This window comes from Aphanomyces invadans, assembly GCF_000520115.1.
Source record: "Aphanomyces invadans strain NJM9701 unplaced genomic scaffold supercont1.18, whole genome shotgun sequence".
Classification (NCBI taxonomy): Eukaryota; Oomycota; class Saprolegniomycetes; order Saprolegniales; family Verrucalvaceae; genus Aphanomyces; species Aphanomyces invadans.
The window spans coordinates 518,244-537,024 of record NW_008580163.1 but is presented as its reverse complement, the minus strand read 5'-3'; the positions used below and the strand labels follow the sequence as shown (position 1 = coordinate 537,024).

At 56.6% G+C, this 18,781-nt stretch overlaps 7 protein-coding genes across 10 annotated transcripts; 4 read left to right on the top strand and 3 right to left on the bottom strand.

The window, feature by feature from the left end:
* Window positions 1-347: 347 nt before the first annotated feature.
* On the top strand, window positions 348-1,979 carry H310_08717 (hypothetical protein; the record flags this gene model as incomplete). The annotated part of the gene is made up of 1 exon (XM_008874574.1): window positions 348-1,979. One exon carries the CDS (start codon window positions 348-350, stop codon window positions 1,977-1,979), a length of 1,632 nt encoding a protein of 543 aa, XP_008872796.1.
* A 1,312-nt stretch (window positions 1,980-3,291) lies between these two features.
* H310_08716 (hypothetical protein) lies at window positions 3,292-4,726 on the bottom strand (the record flags this gene model as incomplete). Its single annotated transcript, XM_008874573.1, has 5 exons — window positions 3,292-3,486; window positions 3,536-3,976; window positions 4,017-4,079; window positions 4,142-4,292; window positions 4,506-4,726. 5 exons carry the CDS (start codon window positions 4,724-4,726, stop codon window positions 3,292-3,294), a joined length of 1,071 nt encoding a protein of 356 aa, XP_008872795.1.
* A 153-nt stretch (window positions 4,727-4,879) lies between these two features.
* On the bottom strand, window positions 4,880-7,570 carry H310_08715 (TKL protein kinase). 3 transcript variants are annotated; one of them, XM_008874570.1, is made up of 10 exons: window positions 7,361-7,570; window positions 7,209-7,304; window positions 7,081-7,149; window positions 6,965-7,033; window positions 6,852-6,917; window positions 6,577-6,803; window positions 6,479-6,523; window positions 6,245-6,405; window positions 5,440-6,116; window positions 4,880-5,374 (listed from the first exon to the last, which is right to left on the bottom strand). In XM_008874570.1, exons 1-10 carry the CDS (start codon window positions 7,537-7,539, stop codon window positions 4,978-4,980), a joined length of 1,986 nt encoding a protein of 661 aa, XP_008872792.1. In that variant the 5' UTR covers window positions 7,540-7,570; the 3' UTR covers window positions 4,880-4,977. The 3 variants fall into 3 exon arrangements, with proteins under 3 accessions (XP_008872792.1, XP_008872793.1, XP_008872794.1); XM_008874571.1 differs by having other exon boundaries at window positions 7,209-7,570; XM_008874572.1 differs by having other exon boundaries at window positions 7,081-7,304.
* Window positions 7,571-9,408: 1,838 nt separating this feature from the next.
* Window positions 9,409-11,366, top strand: H310_08714 (hypothetical protein). Its single transcript, XM_008874569.1, has one exon. It carries the CDS (start codon window positions 9,449-9,451, stop codon window positions 10,958-10,960), a length of 1,512 nt encoding a protein of 503 aa, XP_008872791.1. The 5' UTR covers window positions 9,409-9,448; the 3' UTR covers window positions 10,961-11,366.
* Window positions 11,367-11,937: 571 nt separating this feature from the next.
* H310_08713 (hypothetical protein) lies at window positions 11,938-13,316 on the top strand. Its single transcript, XM_008874568.1, has one exon. The coding sequence runs from the start codon at window positions 12,039-12,041 to the stop codon at window positions 13,302-13,304; it is 1,266 nt and encodes a 421-aa protein (XP_008872790.1). The 5' UTR covers window positions 11,938-12,038; the 3' UTR covers window positions 13,305-13,316.
* A 93-nt stretch (window positions 13,317-13,409) lies between these two features.
* Window positions 13,410-18,213, top strand: H310_08711. Of its 2 annotated transcripts, XM_008874566.1 has the most exons (4): window positions 13,410-13,928; window positions 13,987-14,513; window positions 14,569-17,461; window positions 17,517-18,213. In XM_008874566.1, the coding sequence occupies exons 1-3, from the start codon at window positions 13,480-13,482 to the stop codon at window positions 16,026-16,028; spliced, it is 2,436 nt and encodes an 811-aa protein (XP_008872788.1). In that variant the 5' UTR covers window positions 13,410-13,479; the 3' UTR covers window positions 16,029-17,461; window positions 17,517-18,213. The 2 variants fall into 2 exon arrangements, with proteins under 2 accessions (XP_008872788.1, XP_008872787.1); XM_008874565.1 differs by having other exon boundaries at window positions 14,569-18,213.
* On the bottom strand, window positions 16,204-18,212 carry H310_08712 (hypothetical protein). Its single transcript, XM_008874567.1, has 3 exons — window positions 17,822-18,212; window positions 17,684-17,776; window positions 16,204-17,634 (listed from the first exon to the last, which is right to left on the bottom strand). Exons 1-3 carry the CDS (start codon window positions 18,119-18,121, stop codon window positions 16,342-16,344), a joined length of 1,686 nt encoding a protein of 561 aa, XP_008872789.1. The 5' UTR covers window positions 18,122-18,212; the 3' UTR covers window positions 16,204-16,341.
* Window positions 18,214-18,781: the final 568 nt, after the last annotated feature.

Genomic DNA, 18,781 nt, shown 5'->3' with positions numbered 1-18,781 from the left:
ACCACGTCGTCATCGGTCGGCAGCAGTCTCCCCAGCGAAATCCTCTCGACAGCCCCATTGAGTTATGCGAGCGGCGACGCACCGCCGCCCTCCGACGACATGTCTCGGTACAGCGAGACAGAAATCGGAAACACAGTCGAGTTTCCAACGATGCACTAATGAACACGTCTCCATCCAGTCGATGCCGTCGACGGGATGTCGTCAACCGCAATGTCCTACACATGCCATCTTGCCTGCCGTCGAGAGTCCTCTCGACCGCATGACTGCATTCGTCAGCCCACTAGATTGATTCACGCCCGCACCCAGCGACGCCGTCGCTGTCCGCATCCTTGTGCACTGGCTGCATCATGCCGATGATCGGCGACGCCGCACGTGATCAGCGGTGGAAAACGCCATCCCACCGCCGCCGGAAAAGGCTTATGCTGTCATCCTTGTGTACCGCCATCATCTTTCGAGACCTTTTCATTCTTGTGGCGACAAGTTTCTCGTCGGCTGCTCTAGAATGCAAATCCCTCTTTGTGGAAGTCAAAGCCACACGTGTAGCTGTACCACTCGGCCTCTTGGACGAGGCCGGCGGGGCCGCACGCGATGACGGCGACGGATGTCGTGGCTTTGTTCGCTCCAAACCGCGACGTGTTGATGAGTTCGTCCATGTTGGGCTTCCCAGGGACGTAAGGCACGAAAACCCCGCCCGACGCGACGGTCCCGCCTTCCGTGGCTTGACTTACGTACAGCGTTGGCTTGACATTGGGCGGGAGCGGGAACATGACGTCTTCGGCCGCGAGCAAGTCGTGGGGGGTGCGCACAACCCAGTACAAGTGCAGCGTGCGCGTTCCAGGAAGGTGGCGATATCGATTGATGATGCTGGCAAGCGGAGTTATGCCGATTCCGCCTGCCACGAGGAGGACGTCGTTGTACTTGTCCAGGTCAAGCGATGGGATGCCGTACGGCCCGCCGACCAAGATCGTCAGGGGCTGCGGCGTCGTCGAGCAGTGGCGCACGACGCGGTCGACAAATCCATCCGGCGCCATCGTCTTGAGGCAAAACGCAATCGACTGGCCATCTCTTGTCACGATCGACGAGAACGGATGCCACTGCCAGACCGACACGGCTGGAATGTAGACCCAAAAGTACGCGCACGGGTGGGCATTCTTGGCCCATTGCGTGGTTTGGGTCGTCGGGGGAAGCGTCAGCAGCACCGAGTTGGCCGTCGCCGCCGTCGCCGTGACGTGATACGTGTTGAAAAACCCTCGACCCCGCGCGACGAACGACGCGCCGTAGATGGCCAACGGAAAGATCATGGTGTACTGGACCACGGGGCTGTGGAGCATGACACACACGATGCCGACGACGGACGCGACGCGGTGATGGTAGTAAAACCACTCGTACATGCCGCGGCGAATCGGGGCGGCTGCCATCAACGCCATGCTGGCAAACGCGATGAACGCGAGCAAGCCATACAGCGGGACGGCACCCTGGGGGCCATACACGTTGGGGTCGGTGATCGCGACTTGGTTGACGACGTTCAGAATCAAATGGACGACGGTCGCAACAACGCAAAACCCGCCGAGCCATCGATGAAACTTGAGCACGCGGTCGTGCGACGTCCCGAACGCGACCTCCCAGTGTCGGCCACGAGCGACGGGCAAGAGCAGAAACACGAGTGCTTGCAGCGCCACGTGCCCCGCGATCAAACACCACAGATGCTTGGCGTCCAGGTCGGAGAACGTGCGGTGGACCCGAAGCGCAATGACCACCATCGATCCGAGATACACGAGGACGATGACGGCCTCGCCGGCCGTGACGGGGTCCGGCACAACGTCGGACACGTGTTTCCGCGGGGCCCACACACTCTTGCGAACGATTCCACGGCCGACGGTCGTGTACGTCACGATCAAGCCGAGGACGACCATGATTCCAAACGAAATCGCGGCGATGGCGGGCGTGTCCGTCAGTCGAATCGTGTCGCTGTCGCTTAGCGTCGACGTGCTCAACGTGATGTACACCGCGCCGTAGTCCGAGTGTTTGTCTGGCCACTTGCGCCGCGCGTACCCCCACAGGATGCACGTGGCGCCGGTCGGATCGAGCGCCATGTCGTACTCGGTCGCGGCAGCCAACGACCGCTCAAACGTGAACGAAATGACGCCGTTGGCAACGCTGCCTCGGACGGGCGTGATGCTCATCGGTCCTGGCTGCTCTGGTACGTTGCGCGACTCGTAGCTCGCCATGAGGTACAACTTGGTCGTTGCCGACGCCGAGTCGAACACAACGACGTTCTTGACGGGGGAATTCACCATGTATGGCGTCTGGGCGAACCCGATGGACGTCCATCCGACGGTCGCCGCGGTGGCGTACGTCACCTGCACGCATGCCGTGGTGTTGACGACATGCGTGCGCATCGTCATGGGGCCAATCGGGATGGCAGGCTGGAGGGCGAAGCGGCCGTCGTCGGCACATCCTGCCGCGGTGGCCGTTTGGCAAGCGAAAGCAGCCACAGCGCCAAGCATGAACTTGAGACGGGTTGCTCGCATGGTGGTTGGCACGCGCGCTCGACGCTGTTCCACGTGTGCGTCGACCCCCAAGTTGGCCACTGTGCTCGCTCGATCGTCGGGCGAAAGCAGTGGGCCGTTTCCAAACATGGCGGGCCAGAGTCACACGCGTGGGGCACGTCGGCAAGTCCAATACAAGCTATTCTTGGCCCATCGTTGGATCCCGTGGCAGTGCGTGCACAGCACGTTTCTATTTGTGGCCAGTCAAGTCGACGGGGGGGGTGGAGGAGAAATGCACGTGGACAGGATTTGCCACTGCGCACGCCCCCCATCGTCCCCCTGCGCTCGTTCCAAAAAGAAAGTCAGGTCGCATCTGTGCGCTAGGCTGCCATGACGTGGCTGGGTGGGTCTTGCGAGCTCGACGATGTCGCCCCCCCTCGGACCGACCCCGCGAAAGTGAACGCCTCTGTGAATGTGATGGTGGTACAATTCGTTCGATACGATTTCTGGATGATATGCGTGGGGGATCTTATCGGGACACGGTGTCTAGGAAAATATGCATCCTGTCCCCTCAGGACAATAGGATGTCCATGGCTTACGAGTAGGGGGTACACTACCCGGACGACGTGACGAAGGGGGTGCTTCACAAACGATAGCAATCGCTGTGCATGGTCCAGTACTATCGCCGCGGGAATTGCATCGACAACAGTAGTGCTGTTTGCTGAGGGGGCCCACCTAGGTAAGGGGTCGAAGGTTTCGACATGTCATATACAACGATCTATACATAGCACACATATTTATTTTACTTGCGTGAGATCTTGTCTGGGTGGTCGCGAAACTCCACAACTCGATCGTGTGTGGAGTCGGGCAGCACTCGCCACGACACGTCGATCGAGCCCTGGCGGGCCCGCACAAAAACACCCCGTCTTCTTCCGGGGCGTCGGTCGTTCTCCCTGCCGCTGCGCATGCGCGAGCCACAGTCTTGAGCTGTATGGCCCTGCAACGTGCAACCCACAACGACGCCACAAAACCGTTGCAAAGCTCACCGGGCGCCGCCTCATGTGCATCTTCGAGCCGTGGAGACCCGAGAAAATATCGCGGTTTTGCCGTGCTTGCATGAACGACTGCATGAGCTTGAGCGGCGCGCGCTGGATCGTGTTCGGTACGTTTGGCTGGTGAGGCGCCGGTCCCGAGTCCATGGCGTAGTGCTGGTTGAGCATTCCGAAACCATCCCATGTGGTTGTGCTCCTTTTTGTGATCCAGTAAAATTGCACTTTGCGCATTTGACTCGGGGTGGCAGTTGGACGGACCCACACGCCGGACAGCGGTGCAGCTGCCACACGTGCAGCAGGTGCTTGAGAATGGAGGCGAACAGTGTCACGCCAATGCCGCCCCCGATCCGGACGACTGTAGTTGGCATGCTCCACGGACGGCGCCCCCTTAATGGGGCCGTCGATCGCAATGGACGGGAGCGGTTTGTCCCGCTGCTGGAGGCGGGCATGGGACTCGAATATGAAACGACAACACGTCGTCCTCTGGCGCGGACGCCACTCGATCGTCGACAGGCCCGCGACCTTCCAGTACAAGGTACTACGCGTCAACGCAACGTTGCGTGAGGGCGAACTCCTTGCGTATCCAGGACGTGGGATTACCATGCCTGGCTTGAACGCGTGAAGTGCATGTGGCGTTTTCAAGTAGATCACCATCGCGTTGGACGTGACGAGGACTGTTTTCAAGTACGTCTGGCCCCCACAGGCTGGCGAGACGCGGAAGCGCCGCTCGAGCATGTATACGGCGAGGGGCCTAGCGACCCAGAACCACGCCTGGGGCGGTGCGATCCACCCAGCAGCTCCATGCATCTGGAACGCTCTCGCGTCAGCGCATGCACAAACCACACAACGGCAAGTTGCGTAACGAATGAAAAGCATCACGAGGAACAGAAGACGGGAGCCAAAACAGTTGCAAGTTGGACTTGCACCCCCCCCCAACGTGCACGGGACCGCGACGGCGGCGCACGCAACCCCGGTCCACATCGGTCGCGCCGTGAATACGTCCATCCACGCTGCGTAGCGCAGAATCTTGTGTGCGTTGAGCATGGAGCGATGCCAGTCCACGTCGTTGGCGGCCTTGGTTCGGGTGCAAATGGCCAGCCACGCCGCCGTGTGAACGACGCCCGCGACCAAAATGACGGCGCCGGCCAGTTGATGTAGTAGTGGTCGAACGGGCATATGTGCCATGCAAAATGGGCTCTTTTGATTGGCTAATGCATTTTGAAAGCAATTTGATTGGCTGTCCAGAGATCGCGAACAGGTGCGACGATTCATGTACTGGAGATTGTATGGTGGCTTTTCGTATGTGCTGGTAAGGCGTGGTGCCATGGCATGGCTTGCCGCCACTCGACCCACTTTACTTAGGACTTTGATAAGAATTTGTGTCCAAACTCCACGGACGACAACATCACCTCACTGATTGATACATTCCATCCATTCTAGTGCTTGCCTTTTTGGCGCAGATACGTGGAATGGAGGCGGCGGAGTTCATAGGCGACTTTCGACGCCTTTGGGCGATTCTCCGGGTCCATCTCGAGGCATGCGCGAGCGAGCTGGAGCACCTCCGGAGGACAATCTGTCCGGAACGACGGAGCGAGTTTGCCTGCCGCAACGAGCATCGCCATTTGAACGTTCGAGTAGCCAGATCCGCTGGTGCCGCTCGAGTATGGGATTTGCCACGTATCAAGCTCCGAGAGAACGACGCCGAGGGAGTATATGTCAGCTTTTTCGTCGTAGTGGCCGCTGTTCGTCAGTACTTCGGGCGCCGTCCATGCAGCCGTCCCGGCTTCCACCGTCATCGTTTCGTCGGACGCTTCTCGGGAAATGCCGAAGTCCCTACAACCGCCCATTTTGATGAGAGAGGCATTGTGTGACCGCGAGCCATCGCTGAGCGACCGTACGTGAGTTTGGCGACAAATGCTTCCGACAAGAGGACATTCCGAGACTTCAAATCTCGGTGGAGAATGGCCGGACTGAACGAGTGGAGGTACGTGATGGCATCAGCGATGTTGATGGCCAGGGAGAGCTTGGACACGGAGGAAGGGAACCCCATGGACGACGATTCAAACCAGTGGAGGTGCTGGGGAACGGCATCGCGCACCAAGAGGTCGCGCAGGTCACCCTCCGACATGAACTCGGACACGACAGCCAAGTCATTCAAAGTCGTCCATGATACTCCCACAAAACGCACGATGTTGTTGTGGTTGAGTGTCGCGAAAAGCTTGATTTCGTTCATGAACGCTTGGATGTGGCGGTGCTGGGCGTGACCGTGCATGTTTGCCGTGAGCTCTTTGACCGCGACGACTTGGTCATGGAACGTCGCGCGGTAGACGGTGGCAAACCCGCCAGACCCGCATATCGTTTTGTTCTGCAGCTCGCGCTTTGGGATGCGGTAATTGATCAAGTCGGCGTCCCCACGGATGTCATACACGTAGCCAAACGTGCTCTGGTCTTGGAAACTGCTTCCGTTGCTGACGTGCGAAGACAGATGGCTCGACGCGCCGTGGGTGTGGTGGTTGTGATAATCCGCCGCGATGGCGTGGTCCGGCAACGCATCGCTCGTGATGGCCGTCACCGCCTACAAGGTTGAGCGGGACAATGGTCAGCACAGGTCGTCGTCGGTCCCGGAGGTTGAGTTTGTGAAGCCATCGACTTGTTGCAAGTTGACATGGCACACGAAGTTCGAATGAGCAGCTCACAACGTACCTTGGCGTGGTGGTGGGAAAAGTTGCCATTCCTGCGGCTACGACGACGCCGAAGGACAACAAATAAAACGACACCGACGACAACGACCGCCGCGGCGGACAGATCAACGATGAGGCCCAGCGACGACGATTCTTCCATCGTGGCTGGAGGCTGTGTCACATCTATACCGCATGGCAACGTCGGTGATACACTGCCAAGGCAACGCTGGACGGGAAAATGAAGAGATTTTTGTACCTCCATGCACCACCGGGGCCTTTGACGTGGGTCCTCCGGGTTCTCCTGCACACTACACGTGAGACCTTTGACCTTTGGAAACACGACACAGGCTCCACCTGTAGGGACTACGGACGACAGTACAACACACGCTGTGTGCGTAAGGGCCGCAGACGGAGTGCCGCCCTTGACGGGGGTGAACGGTGTTCCCAGAAAAGTGTCCTTGACACCGTTGCATGTCCCTGTGTGCCGAATGATTCGGTCTGTAAGCACCTTGGCCGTCTTGAGCACCGCAAAAGAAGCGTTGTTCACGTTGAACACGTCAAATTGGTTCACGTCAAAGTTGCTACCAAACGGCAACGTGACGCGTGAATGTGATGTCACGATGACGTACATGGACTCGAGCGATTCGGGCAGCATGACGTTATCAAAGACCGTCATTTCGTTGGTCGAGACACTCCTACGACACATCTGGATGAGCCAGGTCAGATGGACGAGCTGCCGTACAAGGACCGCAGCTTGGGCGGAAGGGAGAAGCTCGAGTTCATCGTACGGATCTTGTTTCCTGTGAGGTCCCTAGGATGATGATGATTGCAGTGACACCGGAAGAGGACAACGCGTACAACGAACGAAGCGACGCAGGCCACTTGACGAGGTTCACAGCTTCCGTCAGGTTTTGGTATCTAATACTCCTACATGGGCCACATCGCACTGGTGAGGAATCTTGACGGCAACAATCGTGACGACGAACAAGTCTTCAACGTTGAGCGGCGTGTTCGCGTGGTCCCCAGTGAGCACTGGGTTCAGTCGGTTCACTTTGACGCCGTTATCACCTCCTTGGACGTATCTACAACAAGCCATACGTGAAAACGTTGCCACTCGCTTGCCGTGATAAAGCCACACATGGTCGTCGGCTTTGACGGAAAGAAATCGATGTACTCGACGTCGTCATTGACGTAGAAATACGAGCCACCAGAGTATGGGACATCGATCTCCTTTGTGCCACTGACGACGCACGCCACCGACGTCTTGTTCGTGCATTTGGTCGTGAGCGTCGCCCCGCTCGCCTGTGCCGACGCCATCGCGCGATTGAAGGTTGCTACCGCTACGAACGACGGAATACTGTTCTTGGATTGGCTATTTTTGAACCAATCACAAACGTTGTGGAACAGCATGGAAGAGGGTATCCGGATTCGGAGCGAATGTCCGGATAGAGTGTTCGATCCTACTACTAGTACTTCGAAGTAATAGTATCAACACGATAAAATAAGCGAAATTGACCATTATCTAAATCTTTTAAAAAATCATATACTTCGAAGTACTTACTACGTAGTAGTAACTACTTATCAAAAAGTTGTATCATCTACTCCATCAGAATACTCATAACTCCAATACAATTGGCTACCAATTCTTTTTGAAGTAAAATTTGATTTATCACTTCATCCAATTGCTTGTACTTGTAGTACTAGTAATAAAGAAAAAGAAGGATTAGCCATATGTATTAAAAATGAGCTGGTGATAACATGAATGGAAAATACGTACTTCGTCCCTTTTCAAATTCTCCGAATTTGCCGTGTTGCCATCAAAAATTTTGGGTAGATTTTAATAATTACAGTGATACCTCACATTTTGCACCCCACTCAAAATGAATCAACTGCATAATATGATTCGACGTCAAGTAGTACTTGATGTGTAAAGTCTTCAGAGGTCGTTTTCTTTGGGTTTCCATCCGTTTGTTAGAATTTATATTTTGGAGATGGTGCAAAATGTGAGGTATCACTGTATGCCTCGTTCAAGCATAATGCCAACCATGCAAAAACTCACCATGTCATATATTCCCGTTGGCGCATTCTTCGGGGGTGCGACAAATCGACAGTGGATCAAGACATCGTGCTCTTGTGCTTTGGGATGGCAAGAAGAAGCAGATCTCAGTCGGCAAGTCGGGACTTGAAACATACAGCTCCCCACGTTTTCATTGTCCTTCAGCAGAGGGGTGAGTTGGCATCGTGTGTCGAATTGCACGAACACTGTGGCCGGCCGACCATCTGTTAACTCATCTGTCGTCGGCGCCTCCGCGATGGATGCTGGACGAATTTCAAAGCCACGGCGACGCTCCTGGCCGGGCTGCCTCGTCAGGGGCTACCATCCTGCTTGCGGCCAAGCTGTGCCAAGTGCGCTCTTTTGCTTGATGCTTCAACATTGTGTTTTGGCTTGGCGATCCCCGCTTTTCCGCTTTCGCAGTTGCGTCGTTCCGATCCAATGGTTGCGTCGGTCCTATCGTCACCAACGAGGCGTCCACGGGGGTATGACATCACCAATGCAGAAGCCAATGAAATCGAGGGATTTGATGCAAAACGAATCATGATTGGCTGAAATGTCCTCGAAAAAGTGCACATCCACTCTGGAGGAGGGATGACCGTGTCATTTCAAAAGAGCTCAGCGCCGCCAGATCGACCTTGAAGTACTGGCCATGTTTCGGGCGAAGCGCACTGCAGAGACAGACTCACTTCGACCTCATTGAAGCGTACCACACAAGGACACGAAGTCGATGGCAATATCTGCCTTGCAGTTCGAGCCATGTATTCTATCTCGCCAGTTGCGCCGCATTCCCGATTCATCCATTCCAGCAATACTTTGATTCTTGGTTATCCTCTGCAAAATAGCCACAACGACCTTGTTCACCAACGATAGGAAACGTGGTGGCACCAGTGCCATAGTAGTGTGTGTGGCCTTTCCTTGAGAAGCCCTCGTACGGCGCCAGGCGCGGACAGCCCCCAGGCGGAGATTGTTGACGCATTGGCCATGTCTCCCCGCCGCGCTTGCGACCTTTTGACCAACGCCCTCACCTAAATTGGGAACCTCCTAAATAGGTTGCAAATTTCGCTCATTTTCGTGTATTTTTCAGTATATTTTGGATTCCGCGGTTTTTTGCGTTCCTCCTTTTTCCTCGCCTGGTCATTTTCAGATAACCCGTCCAGACGTCAAGCGGTCATGTCGACGGAACGACAGCAACAACATCCCGCATCCAAGGTGTCTCCCACCGCGGAGACTCGCACATCCATGAAGGCATACTGGGTCGAGCACAGTTCCGACAGCAACGTGGAGACCATGATGCTGGACTCGAACGCCAAGATCTTGACAGAACTCGAGACGCCCGAAATTCTGTCCAAGATGCCGTCCTACAAGGATAAAGACGTGCTTGAAATGGCTGCTGGTATCGGTCGATACACTGGCACCATTGCTGAACACGCTGCGTCTGTGGTGGCCGTCGAATTCATCGAAGGGTTCCACGCTACGAATGTCGAAACGAATGGCCATCGTGCCAACTGCTCATTCATCTGTGGCGATGTGTGCGACTTGGAACGTCCGAAAGAGTCCCTTGACGTTGTGTTCTCCAACTGGTTGCTCATGTACTTGAACGACGTCGAGGTGAAGAAGCTCGCGCTCAAGAACTTGCAATGGCTCCGCACAGGGGGTGAAGTGTTTTTCCGTGAATCGTGCTTTCGCCAATCGGGTGACGTCAAGCGCACGTCGAACCCGACACAATACCGCCACCCGAGCTTCTACATGGAAGCTTTCTCATCCGTCATGATTGACGAAGGCAACGGCAAGATCAGCCAGTTTGAGTTGATCTCTCAATCCAGCGTCAGCGTCTACCGCCGCGTGAAGAAGAACAACGGGCAGATCTGCTTCCGCTTTCGCAAAGTCACCAAAGACGGATCGATCGAGTCGTTCCAGCGCTTCTTGGACTCACAACAGTACTCGACTGGGAGCATTGCCCGCTACGAAAAGATTTTTGGTGAAGGCTACGTGAGCACGGGTGGCCAAGACACGACGACCGAGTTCGTGGCCAAGCTTGGTCTCAAAGCTGGTGAGCGCGTGTTGGACGTCGGCTGCGGCATTGGCGGCGGCGATTTCTACATGGCCAAGGCGTTTGGTGTGTCCGTGGTTGGAATCGATTTGTCGACGAATATGGTGCATCGCGCGCTGGAGCGTTCGCTGGCTGAACCCACGGTCGACGTTGAGTTTGAAGTGTGCGACGCGACTACCAAGGAGTACCCGGCTGGATCCTTTGACGTGATCTACTCGCGCGACACGATTCTGCACATTGCTGACAAGCTCGGGTTGTTTGAGAAATTTTACCGCTGGCTCAAGCCCGGCGGCCGCGTGCTGATCTCAGACTATTGCTGTGGCGAACAACAACAGTCGGACCGCTTCCAAGCTTACGTGGCGAGCCGGGGATACCACCTCTTGTCGCCATCGCAGTATGGCCAAGTCCTGTCAAAGGCTGGGTTTTCCGACGTCGTCGCCGAGGATCGCACAGAGCACTTTATCTACGTGCTCAAGGCCGAGCTCGAACGTACCGTCGCAGCTCGCCAAGACTTCATTGCGCAGACGTCGGAGAAAGACTACCAGGACATTGTCGATGGCTGGGAAGCCAAACTTGTGCGCTGTGCCGACGGCGACCAAAAATGGGGCCTCTTTATCGGCTACAAGCATTAACTGTTAGGTTGCAAGTTGAGAATATGGAAGACGTGAATGCGATACTTCTCCACACCCTTCACAGTTTTGTAAGGTCTGGATTTTATCATGTCGCGCTGTGGCGCCATACACCACCAGAACTCAGCATGAGTGCGAGCGACCTTGAGCCTGGAGGCGCAGGGAACAATGTAGCACGCAACGGCGTAACCACAACGGCCCCGCGATGCAGACGAAAGCTATTACTTCATGGTCCAACGGCCCAAACATGGCAAATTCGGCCCGCCCGCTCTGTGCACTAGCAACCCCTACAACTCGACTCGAACTGTCGAAGTAGGGTGGACGCCAGGCCACCCGGTAAGCTCGTCCGTGTAGGTGGCGTTGCCGGCGCTGTACGACTTGGATGGGTGGGAAGTGCACATTGCATTTGGTGCAATTTCTCAAAATCGTCCGCGGGAAAACATATTATGCATCTTCGTTTTGATTGGCTGAAAAAAATAGCGCACAATTTCCTCTTTCATGGGCCATATCGTTGTAGACCTTTTGCTAAAACGTGGTTGGCTCAATCTTTCGATTGCCTATCAGGATGTCAAAAGCGACATGGACTGCCTCGATTTTGAAAATTCATGACTTGCCAATCCCTGGTCATACATGTCCGACACTGCACGTCTCCGTCGTAAAACGCCAATCGAGCAGCCAATCCAGACAAAGATGAATAAACATTTGGTGAGCATGATCTTGGGGAATTTCGGAAGTGGCGGGACAACGTCGTCGTTCCCGCCGACATGAAACGGGTCAAACCAGGTGGAACCTTGCATTCGGTGCTGTTTTTAAATGAATAGCGCACTAAATGTAGGTTTATCCGACGTGGGAAAATGGTACAGGTGCGTCTTTGAGGGTTTCCCCATCATCCACACTCCAGTTGCACTTCAACAATCCGACGCAACGAAATTTTATCTTCAAAAACTTGCAGAATGTATTGATATTTGTATACTCTTCTCCTTCATTGCAATAAAAATATAGCACTCACCGGAAACATGACAATCGCCCAGTGGGCAGTTTCACAGGCCACCAGCGCGACCGCAAATCTTCCGACGACGGGATGGTCACCAGACAGAAACAACGGCGGGAACGAGGCATGCACGCCTCCAACAACGACCTGCCAGCGCATGCCAGCCTTGCCACGAGACAGCGACCGATGAGCCACAAACTTCCCAAACAAGCCATTGAACTACCGATGGAGCAATCACCTCGCCAAGCAGGGGCTATGAGCCCACCGCCAAATCCTCGACTCAAGAAACGACAGTGGCTTGCGACTTGTGGAACGATCTCCCCCGTCTCCAAGCGCCGCCCAGTTCTGTGCCGTAATAACAACATCCCCATGGTACCGTGGCATGTGTACGAAGACGTGTCCAATCGGTGCGACGACTTGGAAATCGAATATGCGATTTTGCAGCGCCATTTACACTCGAAAGACTTGCGCATCGCTGAGCTTGAGACTTCGCTGGGCGAGTTAAATGCCACGCACCACACCCAACTCCAAGTTACATGTGACCGCATGGAGCGACTGCAGGCACAAGTTGACGTATTGACGCGCGACAAGTGTCGCCTCACGTCCGACCTGGAAAAAGCAGCGGCGGTGGAACCGCAGCTCACTCGAACGCAGCACTACATGGAAGCGATGCATGATGCAATGATGGACATGGAGTTTGAATTGATGCGGCTTCGGGAGGAATCGGCACGGCTCTTGACAGCATCGAGTGCGAAGAGCCAATCGAACGCGATCCAGCGGGAGCTGCGAAGCCTCAAGAAGCAGCGGTGTGTCTCCCAGAGCAAGTGGCTGTGTGACGGCGACGATGAAGACGGCCACATCACGGACATGAACCACGACGGTGCCTTTCAACGAGACGCGCACGATGACGCCGCAGACAACCACACGGAAGCTACTGTTGGGGACGAATGGCAGTCGACGCAGTCGTCGAGTAGTGGTGTCGGTGGGGGCGACGGTGTTGCCGACCTCCGCGAGATGGATTTCCTCGACGTGGCTGATCAAGTCGTGCTTTACGCCGCCGAAATGACCGCGGCGCAGCTGGACCTGTGCACGGCCATGGAGGCGCAACTGCAAGCCGACATGTGGCAGTACGAGAAGCTCTTGGTGGAGGAGGCTATGACGGCACAAAGACTTCCGACACACGTCCCTGTCCCGCACGCCGGTGCCGCAGCGCCGCCGCCTCTGCCCGATGTCGACGCGCTGCTGTGTGAGATCCTCACACTTTTGTACTCATCTCTTGCCCCATCGACAAGTCGTCACGCGGCCGTCGCGCGCGGCGTGGCTGGGTCGCCTGTTTCCACAATTGCTCGTATTTAATCGAATGTACCATCGTACTTGTTTCCACAATTGCGCGTACTTAATCGAGTGTACCATCGTACTTGCCGAAGTTGGTGCTGCAGCGGTTTCAGTGGTGTAACAGTCCTGGGAAAACCGCCTGCACCCCGGCAGGCGCTGACGAGGCTGCACACCTCCTGCGGGCACCCTCCGCTCGATGAGCGATGCGTCTACGATGTCGGGAGGTCTGGATGACAGCCAGCAAGTGTGGACGTCCATGAAGATTTACTTTCCGATCCTCGGCGGTTCATTGATCGCGTTTGAATGGGTGCGACGCCACTCGACGGCGCGGCCGCTCTACGCGTGCCGCGATCGGTCTCCCGCTTATGCATGTCCCGTGGGCTTCCCCATGTTGAACGATCGGTTTGGCCGATGGGTGCTCCCGGCGCTTCGTGTGTCGGACGATGAGATCGTCGACGCATGTGGCCTCGACAGCCTGTGCTTGTTGCGATTCATTCGACTTGGGCGCAAGGTTGCCATGTGTGGAATCATCTTGTCAGGTGTACTCTTCCCCGTGTACGCGACAGCGCAGTGGACTCGCAACGACGTGAGCACTCTCGAACGCATCGCGGTCAACATCTTGCGCGAGAACGACCATCGCTTTTGGTGAGTGCCGTCGTCGTTGTCGCCGTGTTCCATGGCGATTGTGAATCGGGTTGTGTAGGGCCGCGGTCGTGGCCATGTATGTTGTGTCGGCGTACACGTTGCACTTACTTCATCGCGAGTACAAGGATTTTGTCGCGCGGCGCCACCATCTTCTGAGCCAGCCCCACGTGCAGCAGTATAGCGTCGTCATTCGCGACCTGCCCAAGCAGCTTCGAACGTGCGAAAGCCTGAAAAAGTACCTGAACCACTTGTTCCCGCATGCAATCCACAGCGTCGTTGTGGCAGTGGACTGCAAACCCCTGGAGAAACTGGTGGCCAAACGAGAGCACTGTCGACGACAGCTCGAGCGGGCCCTAACGCAGTACGCCAGTCAGCCGCAGCAACACCGACATCGTCCCGTGCACATTGTCAAGAGCCGAGGCACGACCGTCGATGCGATCGACTACTTTGGCTCCAAGCTGGAAACGCTCAACTACCGCGTCGCCACCGACGTCGACAACCTCGAGCTGCGACAGAAGCACTTGTACGAAGCCATGGCGGACGACTGCCTCATCGATGCTAGCTGCGTTTCCGATCCTGGCATCGGTATCGACCATCCCCATGAACCCGCGGTCCCCACTCACGCGAATCACATGTACAGAGCGATCGCAAAGCGGCGATATCCATCCAAGACACTCGACGAGGTCTGGTCCAATGCAAGTCCTGCCGGCCACCGCTTCTCGTCATGTCATCGAAACGAAGAGCCTCCTTGCCCTCATGCACCCGACGGCGTTTGTCACGTTTCGAACGCTCCTGGGGGCCCACATGGCCCAGCAACTCCTCCAAACGTCCAAGCCGACGAAAATGGTGATCGAAGCCGCTCCCAGCGCCGCCGACATCATTTGGGAAAACCTCGGGCTCAAGATCCACATGCGCAACACACTCAAGGTCGTCGCGCGGTCCGTCACAATCGGGATCGTCGTGTTTTGGACGGTGCCGTCGACGGTCGTGACCTCATTTTCGTCGGTGGAGTCGCTGCAGAAACTCGTCCCTTCTCTGGGCCCGACATTTGTCAAGTACAAGTGGCTCGAAGGGCTCTTCAAGCAGCTCGCCCCCCTCGGCCTCGCCATCATGACAGCGCTCGCCCCCGTCATGTTTTTGTGGATTTCGCGGCGCGAGGGCCACCTGTCCGAGTCGCAAGTGCAAACAGCGCTCCTTCACAAGCTCGTGTACTTTCAAGTGATTCAGATTTTCGCCGTGTCTGTGATCGTCGGGTCGGTGCTCGACAGCCTCGGAGCCCTTGTCGACAACCCCGTCAGCATCATCACGATGCTGGCGAAAGCGATTCCGGCCCAGGCCGCCGCCTTCACGTCGTACCTTGTCGTCAAGACCAGTCTAACGTTGGTCGTGGAGCTCTTTCGAGTCGGCCCCGTCCTTGTGGGCATCTTGTACAACCTGCTGGCCCCGAAAACGACTCCCCGCGACCGCGCGTCAGCATGGTGCGGCCTCTCGCCTGCGTCCGAGCCCGGCGTCGTTCCCCACAGCCAAATCTTGCCCGACTACTTTCTCGCGATTCTCTTGACGCTCACCTTCTGCCCCATGTCGCCCATCTTGTGTTACTTTGCGTTCGTGTACTTTGCCGTGAGCGACGTCGTGTTCCGCCGCCAGCTCTTGTTTGTGTACGACCCGGTGGTCCACTCGACGGGGTTGCCGTGGCACCCGCTCTACAACTTTGTCATTAGTGCGCTCGTCATTGCGCAGCTCACCTTGCTTGGCGTGCTCTCGCTGAAGAAAGCGCCCGGTCCCGTCGTCGCCGCCGCCATCCTTCCCATCCTCACCTTCCTCGCGCATCTCAACATTCTCAGTTTGTACCCGCGCACCGCGAAATACCTCCCCCTCCTCGACTGCGTCCGTATCGACCGCGATCGGCGGCATGGACACCACATCATGGACTTCCCCGTACACCAGTATGTTCAGCCAGCCATGCTAGCCAAGGCCCCCGTCCACCCCGAGCACCCACACGATGCTCACTCGACAACCCCCGACTGGATTGCCGCCCCAACGTCGACCCTCGCGGACCAAAGCGATGGTGTGGGAGAATATTTTCTATGCTCCCATTAATGCGAGTCTGTCCACGGACTATGCCTTCCCTCCATACACGTACCCAAGGCTAGCCATGATGATGGCGCTCCCTCGTATCCCTTGTCGACGTGCTATAGCATCGCGAGAATGCGAGTGGACAACGGCATGTTTCAGATGCGACGGGGGGAATGTGCAAGGCGCGATGGTCGTGGAAAGCGCCTGCCGGGGGAAGGAACCCCAACCGGGATCGCCGGTGTGCGCAACATGCTTTCACGACAGATCGTATCGAATAACCTGACAACGACGCATCGGCTTTCCAACCACGTGACGAGTTTTGAATGAGCGGATGGAGTCAAAGGTCGCGAATAAAGTCGACGCCGTACGTGATCCGCGGCCGCGCCGTGTCAACGTCGGCAATGGTCACCGTTGTCGTCGTGTCTCCCATGTCGACGGCCCACACGAGGGTGGCCGAGTCCAGCGTCGCGATCAATCTGCGCTTGTACACGCCGTATTCCATCCAGAGCGTCGTCCCGTTCAAACTCACGACGACCGCGCCATAGTACGCTGGCGACTGCACCGCGTGGTACGTGCCAACGAGGGCCGCTTTCGTCGCGTTCGGGATGGTGACGCCGGGAATGTCCCACGGGATGCCTTGATAAAAGTACGGATCACACGCCGACGGACGAAACAACTTGTCGACTTGGGCGAGGGACGCTTGGAATTGACGGTCCAGCTGCGCCGGGGGGATGTCCAGGAAGACGCCAAGGATGTAGGTGCGCATGAGGTCGATGGTGGCCATGTCGCGGGGGCGTCCAGTAAACGATTGCGCGTTGGCCACCAAGATGACCCCGACGCCGTGCGCCGGGAGCCATCCCGTTCGTGTGTGAAACGAAAACGTGTCCCCGCCCTTGTCGACGTACTGGTGGCCATGCATGATGTCCCCAACCACGTCAAAGCCGTACCCGGCCGTGACGGCGTCGCCGTCGGGCACGAATTCATACCCGCTGATCGTGGCAAACTCGACCGGCAACGGCACGACGCTGTGGCCCGTGATCAGGTCGGCAATCACGGCGGGGGACTTCATCAGGCTGCCGCCCTTGCGCATTAAAAACTCGGAAAACTTGGACAGGTCGGCCGCCGTCGACAAGATGGACCCTGCGGCGGCGTAGTGGTCGCCGGGCCGGAGCATCACCCGGGACGAGTTGGTGACATCGAACGGACCGAGGACTTGTCCATTGCAGTGAAAATGCCCCCCCGAGATGCTCGAGCGACTGTCCTGTGCCCGTCCGACTGTGTTGGTCATGCCGAGGGGCGTCCAAATCGCCCTGCGCATGTACTCGTGCCACGGCTGGTTTGTCACCGCCTCGATCACTTGGCCGAGAATCTCGTAGTTCAGGTTGCTGTACGCATACCCCGGACGGACCTGCCGCGTTGTGTTCAAATGGCGAAGCGCGTGGACAAGGTTCTTCTCGGTGAGATACACCCCCGTTGCGATCACGTCGTCGCCTTCGTAATCGCCCAAGACAGAGTTCATGGCGGCGAGGTCGGCAAGGGTCGTGAATTGCGTCGCATACGCGTCGGCGAATTCAAACCACGGCAAGTGCTGTTGCACCGAGTCGGTCCAGGTCAGTTTGCCTTCGTCGACCTGAACGAATACCCTGCATGAACCTCCTCCGCATCTACGGCACACGTACAAGGACAGCGATGGCCACGGCGACAAACGTTTTCGAGAACGACCCGACTTCGAAGAGCGTGTGTGGGGTCACGACCGCCTTGCGGTTGCCGTGCTACGCAGGAGCGTATGACGAGACGCCGCTACACGCAGCAAATACCTCGGCAAGGCCAAACCCTTGGGCAAGCACAGTTCGATTCGCGTACACCACCGACAGCGCAAGGCCGGGCGCTGGAAACGTGCTCATTTGACGATGCACAAACGCAATGGTGCGGGTAACTTTGTCCTTGATGCAGGTGAGGTCGCAAGCCGCGATGGCCTGCGAGAGTGCATCCTCGGACGGGGTAGCCGCGTCCTGTACGTATAGTTTTGCCTGCGGCATCCACACAACTCGATCGTCGAACCGCACGCCGTGAATGGCGGTGGCGACCAGCGTCGCGAGCAGCAAGCGGCGTAGCATCGGTCGAATTCCCACCGTGCCTTCGATGGGATCTACGTACAATTCGAGTCGATCGCAAGTTCGTGAGTTGGTATAAAATAACGAATGCGGATTGGTTAAAAAGTTTTGAAAATCTTTGTGGATCGTCCAGATCTCCCCACTCAAATCGTCGAGAGTCGTTTTTACTGGATAAAATGATCTGATTTTAATCCAATGAAGTTCGATCTATTGAATCTGTCGTGGCAGCAAGTGTGTATGTACAACACGACAATGGACACCGAGCCGTTCGCTTCCATGGTCGCAGCCGTCATCGCAGCCTTGCCGCAGCATCCATAGAGAGCACCGCTCGACAACACCACGTTTGGAAGAGGCTGGGCCACCGATGCCATTCGTCCGTACGGCAGACATCAAAGATGCGCGTACCTGGCATACGCGTTGCCGCAAAATTCGACGGCATGTATGACCATCCGCGGGACTACGCTACGTCGTGATCTGCGCACCGAGTTCGTCTTTCGGATGGTACGTTGTCACGCCCGATTCCCCACGACAACGACCGCGCCGCGCTCGTTTGGCACTGCGTTGCTCATTCACGGCGAAGAACGACGTGCAGGTTGTGAACCATCATCCATCCCTCTCTCTTCTTCTCAAGCTTCCATGTCGAATGGGGCACACAATGCCAAG